Below are 20,919 nucleotides of genomic sequence, written 5' to 3'. Positions count from 1 at the left end.
ACTATCAATCCAAGCAAAGGGAGGGGAAAAAAACATTTACAATTTGGTGCATGTCATTTTCTTCCCAGAAGGACCAGCAGTCTATTTATTTAAAATGTTTATACCGTGTATTTCTCCAAAAATAATAGACTCAAGGCAGCTTCATCAACAGAGTCAAAATACTTCATAAAACACAAAGAAATGCAAAATCAAATGAAACCCCCAAATATACATTCACATTAACGAGTTCAATGATGCAACTCCGAAAGAACAACTAGAAGCTCTCGTCTCAACACCATAAACCGTTATTTAATAAATTAACTGAAATTCTATGTGCTCTCTATCTCAATTAATTATTCACATTTACACAAATGAGTACACAACTATTTAAAATATACAACCGAAAAACTCTCGGAGGTACCGCCAAAAATAGAAGCAATCCGTTTATATGTCCATCAATGAATCCTTCCTAAATTCCACAAGTGGGAGCTCCAGAACAAAAAAGCTGAAAGAAGAACATGGTTCAGCCAGGTTTTATATCCTTCTTGAGGTTCTATGTAGAGCCCATTTGATGGGAGAAACCAGTGGAGAATGCACTTATGAGATGCGTGTGATTGAAAATAATGACTTAAAATTCCTTTGCTCCTGAGGAAGCTATCTTAGGCGAAACAAACCAGAGCTAGCAGTTTGTTGAGCAGTAACTAACTGCTGGTCTGAGCTCTACACAGAGTTGAACCAAAGCACCTTATGGATTTGGGATCTACATAGGACCTCAAGAAGGATATAAAACCTAGCTGAACCACATTCTTCTGTCACCTTCTTCGTTCTGGAGCTCCCAGTTGTGGAATTTAGGAAAGATTCATTGATGGACATGTAAACAGATTGCTTCTATTTTTGGCAGTCCCTCTGAGAGTTTTTTGGTTGTATATTGTAAATAGTTGTATACTCATTTGTGTAAATGTGAATAATTAATTGAGATAGAGAGCACATAGAATTTCAGTTAATTTATTAAATAACGGTTTATGGTGTTGAGACGAGAGTTTCTAGTTGTCCTTTCAGACTTTGGCACGCTCGAGTGTTACAACTTCTCTAGTGTATAGTCAATAATGCAACTCGACAAAATCCAAACTACCCTGCACCTCTTTCTGAAAATCTGCTAGGAAGAAATCCTCTTCAACTCCCCTGGCCACTCTATCTGGGAGCTATAACTGAAAAAGCCTGAGTTTCACTGGTGAAGGAATGGACTGTCTTGGGCAGGAGCAAAACCAAACATGACTGGTTTGATAGTCTTAACTGGATACAGTTTCTTATCGGGAGGTGGTCTTTCAGACATGTGGACCTTGGGATCTGATTTATTCTGGGAAAACAGTATATGTGAGGAAGGACTAACCCCTTCCATCTGTGCTATGGCACCCTATCCAAACCATTTTACCCCCTCCCACAGCAGCTTTTTAACCTTAAAACTACAGTAAGATTATCTGATCTTAGCTTTCCCATGCCAAATTGTGTTTTCAGTTACAAAAACTAATGGATAGCTCTCTCGATTATAGTATTGTAGAAATGCCCTAATGATGCTAAGAGATTCCAAATGTTGTTGGGGTTTAGGGAAATTGTAAAAGCTTTCTTTTTGATTCTGTAAAATTGACTGCTAACAAGTTTTAAACTAGTTTGCGGGGTTTTAAAACCTTTTTAAAAATAACTGCAATTTTTTTTAAAAAATAAGAAAAACAGTGTTAAATGTAATAACATCATTAATATTAATAATATTTTAATACAGTGGAAATTATGATATATGACCAATGCAGCAATGGTTGCAAGCAGTGTAAGTTGTGTATTGCTGAGGAATATAAACATTACCTTTCTCACTGTGATTATGCCAACTTGATAATTGGGATCCGTCATAATATCAAAGGCATCTAGTCCGTCTCCATCCACTAAACTATATTTCATTTCAGCATTAATGCCTTCATCCAGGTCTTTAGCAAGAACACGGCCCACAGTAGAGCTGACTGGAGCCGATTCTAATACGCTCATCTGATAATGTTCTGGGTAATGAAGAAAAATAAATTAATGGAAACACAAATAAATAAATAAAAGAACATTCCGGCCAATGTTAGGGGCCCTGCAACTCACTTAATGAGCCTTAAAGATGCTTGACGTTGGCTGAGCTATGCACTAAACAAACACATGAACACGTTCAAACACACAACAAAATGAACTGACCACTCTCAACAAATCATGAAGTCCATAGGGAGTTCTATCTGAAAGTTACATATGGCAGGAAAAGCAGCACAGGGTCAGCTCCAACAGAGAAAGCCCAAACAAAGTTAAATATCCCTTGCTGAGTTTCAATAAGCTTCCCAGCATATTGGGGGCATATTTAAATAGTTCTCATCAAAGCATCCATGCTTCCTGTGGCAACTTGAAATGAAATGAGAGCAAAACTGGTGCATAACTGATTTGCTTTAATGGCAAGCCTGGGGAAAAGACAACTCTACACTACAGTGTTTAAAAGTTTCTCCCTTGATCCCTATAAATTCGCTGCAGTGTGGAGTGGTTCCCTTCCCTCCACTTTGTTGCAGTATGATTTCTTGACACAGGTGCCAGTGCTATTTAGGTTTCAGAGTGTGGTGCTGGGGGACTGCTGCTCTGCCCCTTGCCTACGGGGTTCTACAAGGTTCTATTTTGTCCCCTGTGCTTTTCAACATCTACGTAAAGCTGCTTGGGAGAGGTTATCTGGGCTGATTTGGGCTGAGTTGCCACCAGTATACAGATGACACTCAGCTCTATCTCACGCTTCCAGCAGATCTCAGGGAGGCTGTGGAAACCATGAACAGGTGCCTGGAGGCAGTTTTGGGATGGATGAAAGCTAGCAGGCTGAGGCTTAATCCTTAAAAAAAAGAAATGCTACTGGTAGGGAGAAGGTTTGACCCAGGAATGGGGATATCTCCTGTTCTGGGTGGGGTTGCACTCTCCCTAAAGGAACAGATTTGTAGTTTGGGGGTGCTGCTGGATCTGGGCCTCCTGTTGGATAAACAGCTGGAAGTGGTTGCCAGAGGAGCCTCTCACCAGTTTCACCCTTCCTGGGTGAGAAGATCTTGCCACTGTGATGCACATCCTGGTAACATCCAGATTAGATTAATGGAATGCGCTTTACATGGGGCTGCCCTTGGAGACTGTTCTTGAAGCTACAGATGGTACAGAATGCTGCAGCCAGAATATTGACTGGAGTGGGTCACAGGGACCATGTAACTCCAGTCTTCTTCTGTCTACACTGACTCCTAATTCGCTTCTGGTCCCAATTCAAGGTGTTGGTATTGACCTTTAAAGCTGTATATGGCTTGGGGCCAGCACATCTTAAGGACAGCATTCTCCCATATGAACCTACCCGTCCACTCTGGGCATCTTTGGAGGCCTTGCTTTGGGTGCCCCTGCCATCTGAAGCTAGATGGGAAGCAATCCAAGAAAAAGCCTTCTCGGTCATGGTACTGAAACTATGGAACTGCCTCCCCAGGGAGATTCGTCTGTCTCCCTCTCTTATTGTCTTCTGCCAACAGTGAACATTTTTCTGTTTCATTTAACATTCCCCCAGTAAACGTTTTTTGGTCCTTCTCCCTGGTTGTATTTATATGCCTGTATGTTTTTATTGTATTGTTAAATATTTAGACATACTTTTAAAATGGCTCTTCTCATGTTTTAAAGGTTCGATGTTTGCCAGCTTGGGGACAGTATTTGGTCAGAAAGGCAGCGTGTATGTTAGCAGTCCAACCCTCCCTCACCCTGAAAGGGCAGTTTATGAGTATGGTGATATCATAAACCCCTTCTCCTCATGTGCTCCAAGTACATTGCCTGGCCAGGCAGAACAGTTTCGACCCAGTTGGAAGAGAAAATTACTGGAATGTGAGTCATAAGGCAGGACTGGCCAGCAGCTCCACACCCCGGAGATGTGCAAAGATGTAAAGACAAAAGAGGTCTTCCAGGAGTTCCTGAGTTAATCTCATCCATACCCTTCTAATCTTCCCTCCTTCCCAATCAGAATTAATCAGGGATCTGATAACTCTTCCCTTCCAATAATCGTGGGTCATCCCACCACCCACGTATACTCAATCAGGCCTTTCCCATTTTATTGTCTCACCTCCTGAAACGGCCATTAAGCTATTATTTCTGGGCAGAAGATACGATCCTGACCCATGGTATGGTCCAGAGTATAACTGGACTGCCCTGTCATGTGCTCAGTGTGTGTGTGTTCTGGGACCCATCCACGCACCCTCAGATTACATCTGAGCCTTCTTCTTACTGCTGTGAAGTGCTGGTCGCTCAAGCTGCTACTCTCTACAGACGTCCTTTGCTCCTCCTAGACTGGTAAACATTGCCATCTCCTGAATCTATCTCACCCGTCTTCCCTGCTTTCCAGTTAGCTCTGTGTGCATGTTGTGTTTGTTCTCCTGTGTGTTTGCTTTTTCTGCCCCTTTAATAAAACCATTCCTGTTGAACACCCACCTGGTTCTTTCAGAGAGTTTTCTAAGGGAACGATCCTGGTATACGTTGGTGGAGAACCTGCATTACTCCCTCTCACTGCGTCTCCTTGTATGCTAATTCCCTCAAACTTGCAAGGATACCCCCCCCATTTGAGTAACATATGCACGTTTCAAACAAACAAACAAACAAACAAACAAACAAACAAACAAACAAACAAACAAACAAACAAACAAACAAACAAACAAACAAACAAACGTTATCTTCAGACGCTGAGAATGATAGAGAATGATATGACTTATTATCACAGGTTGCAGCATTTAATCATTTTATTGAAAAGAGAACTGAGTTGGAAACTTTGGAAGAGTAAGTTTGGTGAGAGTGTGATTAACGCGAAGGAACTAAAATAGACTAAATGGTTCTAAGGTTTAAAATGCAGGAGACTTTAGAGGGATGAGATATATAGATTATTCCTGGGGGTTCACAGAACTGCCATGAGAACCTGCTGAGAGGGGTGGGGCAACAGCATCGAGCAGAGCAAGAACTGTGCCATATGGATGCTGTTTTGACCCATGCCAGCCTTGCTTGCAGCTGCTGCCAAATCAGAAACATGCTTTCATTTAGATGCAGCCATAAGTGGTGACTGTTTTGACAGTCATTTTGTTGATCTGGATTATCTCATTAATAAATATGCTGAACACAATGTATAATTTGGCAAACAACTGGTAGGGGTAAAATGTGTTGGTCCATGGTCACTAGGGAGGGGAGCTTTCACTTTCCCAATGCCATTCACATCTATGGCACTGCATCTCTCCAGCTGCAGCGAAGGAAAAACTCAGGTTTATTCTGCGTGGCTGGTCCCATATGGTAGGGTTGCCAGCTCGAGGTTGGGAAAGTCCTGGAGATTTTTGGGGTGAAGCCTGGAGAGAATTAGGTTTAGGGATGAGAGGAACCTCAGCAGAGTATAATGTCACAGAATTCACCCTCCAAAGCAGCCTTTTCTCTAGGGGAACTGATCTCTATGGCCTGGGATCATTCTGGGAGCTCTTCAGCCACCACGTGGAGGCTGGCAACCTTACATATGGGGAAGTGCCTCCTGCCCTGCACAGTATCATTGAATCACAGATTCCTTTCCCAACATTATATGCCCATCATATTGATGGGCAGTTGTCTAGTAGGGCATAACTGTCCTGTATTTTGTATTGTTCTACAAAAATAAGATTCCATGAAAAGAAAAAAAAGGAGGCTAATTTGGATTACTAATGACTGGAAAATTGATTTAAATTCTTTTTCTAAGTAAGGAGGACATCTGCACAGGACATTTTGCAGGGATTAGGTTGGCACTGTTCTGGTTCTCTAGCCATCTGCACTGTGGGTGGCACAATGCAGATGGCACACTTTGGACAACCCAGGGAGAATTACTGGCCTATGTTTTTCATATGCAAAACAGTTCATCATGTTTTGTGTGTTTGTGTGTGTGTGTGGGCTTTTGAATTTGCAATGTTGTACTAAACTATAGAAAAGAGGGGAAGATTTCCAAAGAGATCTAATCTTAGTTGCAAATTCCAGACTTAAACACTGTTAAGTCCCATTGATGGATAAAAATCCTTATAATTTCTTTTGCTGCATTTGTGTACCATTGTTTTCCTATGACAATCTTGATGATGTAAGTAGAGTTTACATCTCATTTCAACCTTCCAACAATCCCTTAGGTTAGGGAGACTAGCCTGAGACAACTTCTGTTTTCCATGGTTTGGATCATGCCAAGTTTTCAGTTGTTGAAAAAGAAGTGAGGGTTCCCTTTTCTCAACAAAAACAATCAAATGCCACACTTTGGATCATGGGGGTCTACATGAAAAGAAGTCACGGGCATGGAACCTGTGGTACCGAGAGGAATTGGGCAGGGCTGAGTGAAAAAGCAGACTGGATCCAACCCTGTATGCATGCGACAATAACACTATATGTTCTTTTGAGAATATGTGTCTTGCAAAAGCAGCTATAAGAATCTGTAGCTTGCTTGGTCTAGCTATGGAGAAACAATGGATTTCTTTGCTCACTATACATTTACATGTTGGGGACCTGTGAGGACACATGGGAGGGAGGAAATCCTGTTCTCCACTTTTACCTTCTCCCCCTTTCTCCCATTTCTGCATCTCACTTGCCTGAATGTCTTCCCTCCCTCTGCTCTGGCTCCTCTTCCTCCTTGTACATGCTTGCTTTTTTATTTCTCCACCAGCCATTCACCTTCCTGATATTCTTTCCTTCTAGGGTTGCGAGGTCACGGTTGGGAGATTCATGGAGATTTCGGGGTGCAGCCTGGGGAGGATGGGGTTTGGGGAGGGGGAGGACCTCAGTGCAGCATAATGTCATAGAGTTCACCTCCCAAAGCAGCCATTTTCTCCTGGGGAAATGGTCTCTGCCACCCAGAGCTCAGCTGTAATTCTAGATCTACAGCCCCCACCTGGAGGTTGGCAGTCCTATTTCCTTCCGATCGCCTTGGCCAGCTGTCCATCTGCTTTTGCTGCTTGCCTCGCCTGCTCACTCTTTTCCTTCCCCCCTGTTCTCTGTCTTCCCTCATCTGCTGTCCATTCTTGCTTCTCCACCCACCTCTTTCTCTTCGTGGTACCAGACTTCTGGCATCATTTTGGATTGCTTTGGCCCCCAAAGAGTTTTCTTTCCATGTGCAAATGTTGCTGTTACTGTTTTGGGTTTCCATCACCTCTCCATTTTTAGTAGTTGTGAATTTCCTGCATTGTGCAGGGGGTTGGACTAGATGACCCTGGAGGCCCCTTCCAACCCTGTGATTCTTGGGTTTTTTGCATAAATTGCTACCATAGGTTCCCCTTGGTTATTAGCTACAGAACATGTCAGAAATAAAAACAAATCCCCTTCACTAAAAGATGCAAAAAGCAAACGTAGCTACTCAGGTGAACAGGCAAAAAAAAGAGGAGAAACCGCTTCAAGACAAATTCTCCGTGTGTGTATGTGTACAAACAAATCTTTATTGTGCAAGTATTTGTCGTCTTTGGTTTACATCTCCGTTGTCTACTTTAGTTAGCATCCCAGAAATCTGCATACTTGGCTAATATTTAATTTGAGGAAATGTGGATAGAGAAATTCAGATAAGGAAATAACAGTGCCCCACCTTGAGAGAGATCCCGGAACTGAGAAATACACCTGGAGGGAACCCAAAATATTGACTCAAATGGCCCAATATCACACACTTGGCAACGAAAAACCCTCATGGCAGTTACTTACTCTGTGGAAATCTGGGTGGATTGTCATTGACATCGGAGAGAGTGATGTTGACGGTGGTTGTCCCGGCTAATCCTCCCAGCTGTCCACCCATATCTTTGGCTTGGATAATCACTTCGTAATATTCTTTCGCTTCTCTGTCCATGTTCATTAGTGCTGTCCTAATTAAACCTACAAGAAAGCCAGAGGAAGAAAAAACAAGGACGCGAAAAAACATTTCATGTTAATAATGAACAAAGTAATAATGAACAAAGTAAAAAAAAATTAGCTTTAATTTGTTTGAAAATATTTTAATTTTTAATACATCCCAGATGGATGAACTCCTTTAAAAAATGAAGACAGGCTTTACTCTCAAGTCATTCTAGATGCAAAAGCTGAGCTCTAGTGAGGTCAATGGAATCATTTTCTTCATTGAAGGAATTCCTGTGAAGGGTTTGTTCACTAGGGCAACATTAAAAAGAAGAACATGACCTCAGTTTTCTCACTGAGATTCAAGAAGGAAACAGTTTATTTTGTTTTTACATATTAGCGTTGCGACCTTTATCTTAAATTGGTGAGGGATGCATGATAAAGACATAGTTGTGTATTTATATGCCATTTTATTTCTGAAAGATAGAATGTTTTCCCTTCCAGTTAAAAGGATCTTTGCTGTTAGAATGGGTGTTAGTTCTGAAAATTTAAGTTTTCTCACCTTTCAACTAATATATTAAGAATATTCAATCAATTAATTGGTTAAATCAATTAACACTTTCATTGATGCAACACTTTCATTGATGGACAGCCCTAGCAACTACTTCTGTTAATCTTAGGAAAGCCACACATAACTTGCAGCCTTGGGGGGGGGGGGGGCACCACTTGTGCCCGTACCATCGGTCAGGAGTTTGGCCGTGATCCTGGATTCCTCCTTATCTATGGAGGCCCAGATTGCGATGGTTGCCCGGGCTGCTTTTTTCCATCTTTGTCGGGCCAGGCGGCTAGCCCCCTATCTCTCAGCCCAGGACTTAACGACAGTGATCCATGCAGCGGTCACCTCCAGGTTGGATTACTGTAATTCGCTCTATATAGGGCTGCCCTTGGGTTTGATCCGGAGACTACAGCGGATCCAGAATGCTGCTGCACGTGTTTTGACTGGTGTTCCTTATAGGACATATATTACACCAATTCTGCAGCAGCTCCACTGGCTCCCCATGGAATTCAGGATTCGGTTCAAGGTGCTGTTTTTGACCTATAAAGCCCTAAATGGACTGGGACCAGCATACCTAAGGGACCGCCTCTCCCCGTATGTGCCCCGGAGAACACTCCGATCAGTTGGAAAAATCTGCTGGTGGTCCCTGGCCCCAGGGAGGCTCAATTGGCCTCAACCAGGGCCAGGGCCTTTTCGGCCCTGGCCCCAACCTGGTGGAACTCTCTGTCTGAGGACACCCGGGCCTGTCAGGATCTTCTATCATTTCAGTGGGCCTGTAAGACGGAGATGTTCCACCAGGCATATGGTTGAGGCCAGAATGAGGTCCCCACTGAGCCTCCCACCAGCCTCCCACTAAGTGTGGGGTTATACAGTGTCCACCGGCTGGCTGCCCAACATATGGGTACAGTACTGGGCTATGTAGTGCCCATTCGTTTGCTGACCCACGTATGGGTTGCAGTACATTATCTGTCTGCTTCCCTCCCCCTGTATGTTGATGGGCAGGAATCTGGAGCTGACCCCATCTTGGGACAGTTAGTATCTGTTGTTGATTTTATGATGAACTGTTGTTTTATGAATTGTTTTTAATATTGTATTGTATTTTTATAACTGCTGTACCTCGCCCTGAGCCCGCTTGTGGGAAGGGTGAGTTAGAAATGTAATAATAATAATAATAATAATAATAATAATAATAATAATAATAATAATAATAATAATAATAATAATAATAATTTTTTGCTTCCAATGCACAAAGTGAATATTTGCTGTTACAAACAGGTGCCAGGTTTCTGTTTGATTATCACCAGATAAAATGGTTAAAGGGTGCTCAAGCTGTTGTGCAGTCCAATCACTTGTGTATGTACTGAACAGCAATGGCTTAGATTTGCAGTGTGTTGCTTTGAGAGAAACCTGCGCTTTCGAGCACAATTGTAATTAATAATACACATGTGATGCACCAACAGTGGTTTGGCTCTGTAGCAAAAACGGCTTATTCTCTCTTTCACACAAGCATTCCAAAGACGTGTTGCCATTATATAAGTAGGAGGAAACATGCATGGAAATAGACAGGCTTCCCACTTCCCTGGTTAACATCCAGAAAACATTAGTTTTTCTTTCAGGAAGCTTTACTGAAATAGAACATGAGGTGGCAGCAGGTTTCTCTGGTAATGTCTGTCAAAAAGTGTCCAGTGTAATTACTACCTACGCTGACTGCTATGGGCTCCTTAATTTAACCCATTCTGCACTGTTCGGTGGTGCTTTATCATCTCATTTTCCATCTCCCATTCCAATGATTACTTTATTTTCATGTTGATCTTTGTTCCTAGACCTCTCTCTCTTAAGCTCTTTTAGGCAAGCATTCATCCTATTCTACAACCTCCAGCAAAGCTTAGAAGCAAAGGGCCAAAGGACAGGATACGTTTCAAGGTGGGCTGAGCCCAGGGAACCTGGGCATGACTTGCTTTCCCTGCAGCAGCAGCCCAATTCAGGTTAGAAGTGCAGTGCAGGAGGAGAAGAGGCGAGTCGGCTCATTTCTTGCAGGAAAACCCTGAACAGTAACGATGGTTAAGTGACTCTTGTCTGTCTAGAACACTCCTTAGAGATCTCGTAACCCATACGCAATTTTTTCTTATCACATACAATCAAGCAAGCAACTTTTTTGCAAGCCGGCAGTAAGCTTTTTGAGAGTGGGACTCCCTGTCATCTGTTACACAGTTTGTGATGTACAGTTTAACTACGCGGCTCCCAGTCAGCAATATCTATTTTATCTTCTGAGGAAATATGATTTTGGAGGGGCTGCTAAGACTCACTCTTACAGAGATCAGATCAGGTCGGCCAGAAAACTCTCTTGCTTAGCATCCCATAATTTATTTATTGCATTTATTTTATCCTTCCCTTAGACTAGGGCAGCATACACAGTTCTCTCTTACCTTCATAAAAAAAGACGGGGCTGATTCAGGGCAGAGAGTATATGAACTCAAGCCTTCCCTATTCCCAGTCCACCTTTCTAAACCCTACACCATACAAGGCATAGATCATGGGATGGTTTGCTGGGTATCACCTCTGAGTAATAATAATGAGTAATAATAATAACAACAGTGTGCTTATATACCTCTGCTCTGGACAGCCAACAAAGTCTGTGTTATTATTATCCCCACAATACAGCTGGGAAGCTGGGCTGAAAGGAGTGGCTTACCCAAGGCCACCTGCTGAGCTCATGGCAGGAGTGGGATTTGAACCAGCAGAGTGCTGATTTTGCAGCCTAACAACTTAACCACTATGCTGCAGCAGGAGGCGACATCATTTGGTACATTAACCGGAGGGCACTGGGAGGAGGTGACAGAGACATTGGGGCACTGAGTAGATGCCCTGCTAGTGAATGACGAGCAGAACTCAGTGCCAGCAAGGAATGTAATCACCCGCACCCATGATGTACTCAGCATGGGCTTGCACTGTGCTGCAGGAGCAGGCTTTTTATCTATATCACTGCCTTTTGGAATCCTCAGGTCAAGGAATGAAACCCCTTCTGCTTTCAGTGGCGCTTGTGGTGGTAGCTACAGTCCTTCCCGTGAATAACAAGCTATGTTTGTACCACACTAGAATCACAGAATCACAGGGTTGGAAGAGACCTCTAGGGTCATCTAGTCCAACCTCTGCACAACGCAGGAAATTCATAAATACCGCCCCCCCCAAACACATAGTAACCCTTACTCCATGCCCAGAAGATGGCAAAACACCATCAGGATCCCTAGCCAAACTGGCTTGGGGAAAATTGCTACCTGACCCCCAGGTGGCGACTGGCCTTACCCTGGGCATGCAAGAAGGGGCCACAAGAACTAAGCACTGAAGTAACCCTTCCTGCCCTCCCTCTCATTAATTTCCTAGGTTCACAGAATCAGCATTGCTGTCAGATTGCCATCTAGCCTGTGCTTAAAAACCTCCAAAGAAGGAGAGCCCACCACCTCCCAAGGAAGCCTGTTCCACTAAGGGACCACTCACTAGCACATAAAGCTATTGTGTTGTCTTTACTAGTTTACCCAGCACACCGATCTATCAATTTCCTATCTTTTAACTTTGTTTCACTTAAGTACTTTTGCTTTCCCCAGAATTGAACACGCTGTTCAATAGATTCTCCTTCCTTTTCATTGCACTAGCCTAAAATTGCTGTTGGATTGGACACACTATTTCTCATTCACGTTTTTTAAAAAATACTTCTTGGTGCTTTCTTGTGAAATAATGGTGTTCGCAGTCATTGATATCTTGGGTTTTGACAATGAAGCCTAAGGTGAATACTGAATGAAAGCTAATGGGAAATGTCACATTCTCGGCTGATTCTTCTCTTGAATGAAATTACCTGTTCTGGAGTCCACAGAGAAATATGGCTGTCCTTGGAGAATGCTGTACACTACCCTGGCACTGTTCCCATAGGTAGGATCATCAGCATCTGTTGCTGTCACTTGGATAACGGAGGTACCTGACAAAAACAGCGTGGAACCTTGTTAGATTCGTAGCTGCAAAGAAAGGACACAGGAACTAACTAGGTTCAGTGGATATAAATGTCCCGTTGCCCAGAACCTTCATTTGGGGGCCTGATCTCTTTGTGATGCTTGAGGGATTTATACATACAAGTCATTAGCCCTAATGGGAGTTACAGGCACAAATCCATCAGGCCTTGATAGGCTAGTAAATAATCTGTAGAGAAGCAGCCTTCTTTTGTGGTCATTCCCACCTACTTTCTTTCTGGCCTGTAACTCCTGCAGCCTTTAAAGACACAGTTTTATAACACACTCAGTACCTTGCGAAAGCTATTGCCACGCAACGCCCCCCCCCCTCCAAAGCCCTGGGATAGGCCATTGGATAGTATATGATGAATACGAGAAACATTAATTGTAAAGGGAAGAAAAAATGTATATGACACCATCATTTAACAGCTACATTCTATCCTGTGCCATGTTATAAATGGAATGCCAGTGAGGTTCTCTTCTGAAATGTGAGCTGAGGATCGGGGTCATGGTAGATTCTAAATTACAGCTGGCAAGTTGCACTTACTCTGTCTGCTGAGAAACTGTTATCCAAAAATATGGAAAAGGTATACGATGGGTACAAAATCCTGAGAGGTGAAAACCCTATTTTGGGGGGGATCTAAAATTAGATCCAGACACCCAGTCAAAAATATATACATTATCAAAAATGTATTTTTCCCTTATGTGAAGCTAGTGTAACGCCTCTGTGATACTAGCAAATGTTATAAGACACAATCCAAAGAAAGCTGGGCACTTTTAATTACCACTGATATTAATGGCACAACTCACCTCACAATCTGTGCTTAGCTTTGGCTGTACTGAGTTCTTGTGTATTTATCACCAGCACGTTAGAAGGATTGCTTTTCCTGAACTTACCTTTGCAATCCTGAGGGCAAAGACATTTTAAAAAAACACAATAAAATCTGTGATTTACATTACTCTAGTGTTATGTGTTGGGTTGAACTAGGGCTTAGCCAGGCCTCCAATGTATTCTGATTCACCTTCCCCAGACTATCTGTAGGACTTTGCGAACAACAGGGTGTTCCAAGCTAAGGGGAGGAGGGGTGTTGTGTATTGGTCTGAGTTAGGCCGAGCAAGGCCTCTGGGGTGATTACTGTATTGAATGTTATGCACTGTTAGCTTCAGGTTATGCCAAGGTTCCTAACACACTTCATTCTCATTGGTTACATTGCCTGCACTTAATCCTCACTGGGTACATTCACATGCACATTCATTGGGTACCTTCTGAAGGTAGCAGCCATTTGGTCCTCTCAAATAAAGACCAATCAGTGGCCTGCCTATCTTATACATTGTATATAGTTAATGCAAATGATGGTATTGTAAAGTACACATTCTTATTGGTTGCTAGCTATTCTTGGGGCGGGGTTTCTCTGTATTTATTGAGGGCTTCTGTTCAGTCTGTAGTGAGTAGTGTCTAGTGTCATCTGTTCTGGCTTGCAATAAAGAGCCTTGCTTTGGCTGAAATCACTCTGGGCTGCAATCATTCTGAGCTCCAGGCTCAGTACACAATATCTAGTAAGAGACATGTGTGGTTTGTGCTCCCCCTCACCCCTCGCCCCAGCTATAGAGATACCTGGTGCTTAATGGAACAAACACACAGTCACAGTTTTAAAGAACTTGCAGAACAAAACAAACAATAACCAAACAAAAGAGAGAGAAACAATTGGGACTCATGCTTATAATAAGACAAAAGAGTACATACAGCAATTAATGTTATTGTGAACAGGAACAGAAAGGCAGCGAGAAAAACAAGAAACATTAACGTGAAGCTGCAGCATATGTGTTTACCCGAACGTTAATATATTCAGCGTGAAGAATATTTGCAAGTAGGTGGACGGGATTTACCTATTGGTTTATAAATTGTCAAGGGCTGAGTGATTACTATTTGTGGCCATACGTGATGTTACACAACTGGCTGGTGGATTTTGTACCCCATAAACCTTCCTGAATTTAAGGTGTTTTAAAACCATCTTTGCCTCTCCTTGATCTATGGGCAGTCAGAATTTCTTTTAGCTCCTGGTGTAAAACCAGCTGAGGCTGGTGACTGCTTTAATTTACACAGGCTGGTAATGGGCCCCAGGGGATCACTGCGCAGCTTGAAAAAATCAATGAAACACAAGGCTTGTTGCCATCGGTATATTCCTTCTGGCACTTTGCATTCTATAGTGGGGGCACTGATGGCAGGTGATGGCAAAGTCTAAATCAGCAGCAGCGCATGTGGCTTTAGCATCACTTTTACTGTCGCTGTGCACATCAGACTGGTGAGTTGTGTGACTCAGCAAGCTGTATATGATGACCTATTCTTCACTAGACGAAACTTCTGTATTTTGCCCTCTGCCTAGGACTACAAAATAAGGGATTTGTCAATCACCTATCAGGTCACCAATAAGCAGCAGGCTGTCTTTGCTGTTAGAGAACATAAATTGTGAAAACTCAGCCTACACGGTTTACTGGCAAAGGAGGAAATGTGGAGGAAGGGTGCTTCATCCTGCATCTCTGGAAAGGATTCCCAGTCCGTAAGGAGGTTACAAGAATCGGTGTGTGTGTGTGTAGCAGTTCTTCACTGGGACTCTGATACTAATATGATGCTTGCACAACTGGTTTTACATAATAGCTCATTGAAGTTATTGTTTCCTGAAAGCCAGAAATGGACAAAATCAAATTTCTAGCCTTCCCTTTGCATTTTTTTTCTTGCTAAGAAGCTGGAACAAAAAAACCCAAATCTTGTGCAGATGATGCACTAATTCGATTTCTAAACATTAAAAGCATGTTTTAAATGTCTTCCTTACCCACGGGTGACATTTCTGGTACTGAAGCAACATATGGCCCATCCAGGAATTTGGGTTCGTTGTCATTGATATCTTGAATTTTGATGATAAATTCAGATTCTGGTTCCATTGGCCTGCCTGTCCGTCTATCCAAGGCTTGGGCTCTCAGTGTGTACTGGGACCTCTCTTCCCGATCTAGTCTTTGAATAGCATGGATATCTCCCGTAGTATCATCAATGGTGAACACAACACCTGCTCCTTCTCCTGATAGAATATATTTAATTGATCCATCTCCTCTGTCCATATCAGAATGCAGCTGAAAGAAGTAACCAGAAGAAGTTGGGAATTTAGCACACACGACATTTGAGAAACTCTTCTGCAGATTCACTAAAGGAGGATGGTTTTGAACCCCCTCCCCCAATTTATGATTTTTGTATTAAATGTTATCATTATAATTTTTACGCAACTTGTTTTAGTTGCTTTCTTAGACTGCCCAGTTCCATGAGATTGAACCTGCTGATTGTCAGCAATCTTTTATAATTAAACAGCTGACGTAAGTTGAATTATGTCAAAACAAGGAGCAAGAGATCAACCATTATAAGATAGCCTGTTTACATAACCCAAATATACAATTTCGAATGACTGATAACTGATATGGGAATTAATAATCCATATAGTCTATGCAGCCCAAACACTGTTTATTGCAAGTCCTTTGTTAGAAAGTGGTACACGTGAGATCTTATAAGTAATAAATATACTTAGGAACCGGTTTGGTATAGTGATTAAGAGCGGCAGGACTCTAATCTGGAGAAGCAGGTTTGATTCCTCACTCCTCTGCTTGAAGCCAGCTGGGTGACCTTGGGTCTCTCAGCCCCACTCACCTCACAGGGTGATTATCAGGAGGATAATAATAACACATTTTGGTAACTGCTCTGAGAGAGCATTAAGTTGTCCTGAAGGGTTGTATATAAATCAAATGTTGCTGTTGTTGTTATTATATACACAGGAGAGCCCTGAGTGATTGTTATTGCATTGGCAGAAATCTCTGTATGGTTCATACCTGGATTACTGGCAAATGCTTACCTCTATCATTTCCCTGTCTGTAATGCATCTCTAAGAATATCTTTAGTCCCATAAAAATGATTTGCTTACTGTTCCCTTCACATGCAGGTTGTTCTAGCATCCCACCTAGGCCTTCAAAATACCTTAATTTGGAGATTTCATTTTCTTTAAAAAAGAACCATGTCTGATTCTTTACTGAGCCACTTATGGCTCTGTAGCCATAGGCTGCAGTCCCCTGTGAGTGGCTTTCAATACCATCAACCATGGTTTCCTTGTAACCCCTTTTCACGATTGGGGGCACTTCCATTCTTTTCTCAGGAAGTAGGGGTTTTTTCACACATCTTTATCCTTGCGCAAAATCGTGCAAAACTCACGGAACAACGGCATCTTTTTTTTAATTTTTTTTTTAATTGGATTAGAAATCAATCAATATTATACTCATTACAATCAATTTCCTTTAAATATTCCAGTTCTAACCCCCTCCCTTCCCCCCCCTTTTGTTGACTTCCAACAGTTTTCCAACCCCTTATCCATTATTCCCCCTACTCATTTCAAACTTATTTTATTCTATTAAACATATACTTTCACTCTCTTCTAAGCTTATCTATTATAACACAGTGCTATCTCTGTTCCCTTTCCCACTTAACTTGTCAACTAAGTATTACATTCCTGGCATATATTCTTTAATAATAATAATCATTTATCTAGTTTTGTACTCTATCTTACACATTCTAGTCTCATCAATATGGGACAAACAATTTGTCCCTCATTCTACATAACTTTAAGTACTTCTATAAACATTGTATACATTCAATATAAGTCAATCAACTTAACTTATACTCTATATGTTACTCTTTACTCTTTACTTCCTTCTACATATCTTATATTCATTCTATTTTAATTATATAATTTCTCCATTATACAATTGTCAGCCAGTAATAATCAATCAATTTGACTCTGCACATTTCTAAGTACTTCTATAAACACAGTATACATTCGGCATAAGTCAAACAATTTAACTTATATTCTGTATGTTACTATATATTTCTTTCCACCTTTCTTATATTCATTCTATTTTGATTATATAATTTCTCCGTTATACAATTATCTGCCAGAAATAAAACTAGTTAATTTCTATCCTTATAATTCTTGTAATAACACCTCTATTGCTTAATACTATATGTAATAGTCAAATAAAATAGTTGCTTAGAATTTCTCCTTTAACTTTCCTCCCCCCGGTAAAGTCACTTCCCTCTTCTTTTGTTGTATTTCAGTAACAACGGCATCTTCATGACGCAATTTCCCATCATGATTCCATTTCATGGCGCGATTTCTGACATCATCAAGCCACAAAACGGAATCATGATGGGAAATCGGAAACTTCAGTTAGTGCGGAATGCTACTGCTTGTCTGTTGACAGGCTCCTTACATATAACACCAATTCATTTCTGAAGCAGTTCAAACTGCTGTTTTTGAACTTTAAATACCCACATGGATCCTCATTATTTCAGGGAATGTCTTCTCCATACAAGGGTAAAACACTGATAGATGCTAGTTTAATTCTATGGGGCAAAGAAAATGGACTACAAAATGTGCACAAATATAGATTAAAAACAAGTTTAAAACATAAGGCCTGAATTGTAGGCTACATACATATGCTAAAACTTGCTAGAACATTCCCAGTGTACAGATGATGGTACAGTGCAATGACCAATACAAACATACCATGGTACAGTACAAAATCCGACCAGATGTGTTTTTGCCCTAAGGCCTTCCTCAGTGGTCAATTGTAAACTATTTATAATCAAACACCCATACATACAGAAACCAATCATGAAATTGTACTTTGAGGCTTGGTTTCTAATGTGGCCATTCTATGTCTACTGCAGATTGATGTAACACACCCTTATACACTGGAAACCAAGACTCAGAGTACAATTACATTGTGTAAGTGCAGTCCTGGGTCAGCTGCCACAATTGTATTTTATCACACAATACTAGAGCTTTGGATAAAATACTGGGAGCATTTCATGATTGGTTTCTGTATGTATGGGTGTGTTTGATTATAAATAGTTTACAATTAACCACTGAGGAAGGCCTTAGGGCAAAAACACATCTGGTCGGAATTTGTACTGTACCATGGTCTGTTTGTATTGGTCATTGCACTGTACCATCATCTGTACATTGGGAATGTTCTAGCAAGTTTTAGCATGTGTGTGTAGCCTGCCATCCAGATCTTATGTTTTAAACTTGTTTTTAATCTATATTTGTGCACATTTATAATAAATACTTTCAAAATACATTTTATTTTAGGTTATAACTTGACCCCTCTATTTTGTTCCCTTGCTTGTTTGGGTTGAGTTTGTGGGGACCTTTCCCCACACCCCCTTTTTCTTCTTCTTTGTTGTTGTTGGAAGCAGAAAGAACCATTCCGTTCTTTCCCCTCAGATCCAGATAACTGAGCCTGGTTTGTAAAACTAGCTAGTCTTGCCTCATGCTCTGCTATGGTTAATGAGAAGGGGGGAAGTGGGAGTAAAAAACCAGGACAATGAGTTTGAGGAAAGGACTGGAACTCTCCCCCCGCCACTGAGACTGACTTTTAACTAGTAAATCATCATCATCAGAAGAGGCAATACTACGTAAGTCATTTTAAAAAGATGTCTTGAGAAGAAATATTAGTAGGTCTGCATTTTTCATATCACAAGCAACCACTTCTTTGCATATTTTATGACAGTTCCCCCTTGCCCTAAATTAATATTTCATTATTAGCATAAGGTTACATCTAATGTAGGAAAGCAGACTTATGGCAGGGCACTGAATTGATTTCATACAAATTCATAATAACTATGAAGGGAAAAAATAAACGTAACTATCGGGAAACGAGGACATTTTAACACTGCCGCTGAAAAGAAGCAGCCAAAGGTAAGTAGCTTGGAACATCTGAATATACACCCCAGCACAGCTGCTACAGATGATAATGCATCCTAGAATATTAAAGAGAATTAGTGAATTAGCACACTGCATGGTGGCTAATTAGTTCTGAGTAGGCATTGATAATTTGGGAGGCAACGGAACATAGACAAGCGGAATACAGTATCAATTATCTTTTACAAAAGGAAAGAAGAATGATTCAATTAGTTACATGTCTGCTAAACACCTTTGCCTTGTGAAATAATTGGAAAATATTAAGAGGAAAATCACTTGAGGCTTGATCAAATGGCTTATGGAACCACAACTGGCAACTGTCAGAGTAAGTTTAGGAAAATTTCTTCCCAGTAACGCCTACTTGCTTATCTCGTCTTGTGTTTTTTATGTGGGAAGAAAGTAGCTGACAGCTCAAAGATAAATTAGCAGAAAAGCCTTGAAAGTCCAACACTGAACATATTTATTCAGAAGTAAAGCATGGAGAAGTCAGTGGGACTTCCTTTCTTGTAAATATTTGTAGTATTGCAGCTGTGGTGACATTGATAAAGCGAGTTTTAGGTAGGTAGCAGCATTGGTCTACAGTAGACATGGGCACAAACCAGGGAAAAAACAAACTGCGTGGTTCGTGGTTCGTTCAGTTTCACGGAACACAAACCATGAACTTTGCTGAACTTGAGCCGGTTCGCAAACTGGTTCGCAGTTCGAGGGAGCCCAGAATAGGCCCCTTCATGCTCACACCCAAACTAAACAACACCTTCCCAATGTCCAATACCAACCACATTTGCAGGGGAGCTAGTCCTCACTGTCCTCTAAAGACCTCCCCCCCCCAAGTTTCAGAGAGATTGAACCCCGGGAAAGGCATAATCCATGGGTCCCCCTCTTCCTGTCATTTTCTCTTCACAGGATTTAAAACTGGTAGCAAAAACTGGAGTGTCTGCTGGCAGCTACTTTGAGGAGCTACAAACTGACCTTCCCAATGTTCAATACTCACCAAATTTGCAGGAGAGCTAGTCCTCACTGTCCTCTAAAGACCCCCCAAGTTTCAGAGAGATTGAACCCTGGAAAAGACATTATCCATGGGTCCCCCTCTTCCTGTCATTTTCTCTTCACAGAATTTAAAACTGGAGTGTCTGCTGGCAGCTACTTTGAGGGGCTGGCCCTTTTCCTGGCTGGCTGGGCCAGAATAGGAGCTCTCTAGTTGGCAGGGACAGCTGCCAATCAAGCATGGAGGACTCAGATTGGGGGCAACCAAAAGACTGCCACCATTGCCTGGGTGATGGATTGAATGGCAGCAAAGTGTCTGGCTTCCCGAACTGGCAACTGAATGGTAGGAAAAAGTCATTTGTTTCGTCAAAACGTGGCTCTATGGAACGTGTGTTTCTTTGACTGCAAACCAGCCGTTCCATCCGGAATTTTGTTCCGTGGTTCATTTCATGCCCATCTCTATTCTAAAGTACAGCAGCAAGATTTGAGTCCAGTATGGAGGAGGCAAATGGGCATTAGGGTGGCACTCTGGAGATCATTGAGCAAGAAGCTTCAGTGCTTTATTGTATCATAGGCCACACGAGAGAAACGTGTGATATGGCTCCTCACAGTAATCCAGTTCCTGGAGAGATGCTACTGGCATGGCATGTTGCATGTTGTATGCTCATTACCAGCATCTACAAAGGAGTAACTATTTTTCTATGTAACACTTGTATTTTGCTCTTCTCCCAGAATCTAGGTGTAG

General features: G+C 41.7%; 1 protein-coding gene across 1 annotated transcript in view; it reads right to left on the bottom strand.

Annotated features, from left to right (window-relative positions):
* Positions 1–20,919, bottom strand: part of CDH20 (cadherin 20) — a 66,276-nt gene that overhangs the window by 26,360 nt on the left and 18,997 nt on the right. Inside the window, exons 2-5 of the mRNA XM_054984723.1 lie at positions 15,225–15,519; positions 12,246–12,365; positions 7,714–7,881; positions 1,837–2,024 (exon numbers count right to left, since the gene is read on the bottom strand). Of these exons, the coding sequence (XP_054840698.1) occupies positions 1,837–2,024; positions 7,714–7,881; positions 12,246–12,365; positions 15,225–15,519 (771 nt within the window). The remainder of the gene's footprint in view (positions 1–1,836; positions 2,025–7,713; positions 7,882–12,245; positions 12,366–15,224; positions 15,520–20,919) is intronic.

The sequence above is a fragment of the Eublepharis macularius genome, chromosome 7 (assembly GCF_028583425.1).
Source record: "Eublepharis macularius isolate TG4126 chromosome 7, MPM_Emac_v1.0, whole genome shotgun sequence".
NCBI lineage: Eukaryota > Metazoa > Chordata > Lepidosauria > Squamata > Eublepharidae > Eublepharis > Eublepharis macularius.
This window is presented reverse-complemented; position numbering and strand designations above follow the sequence as displayed.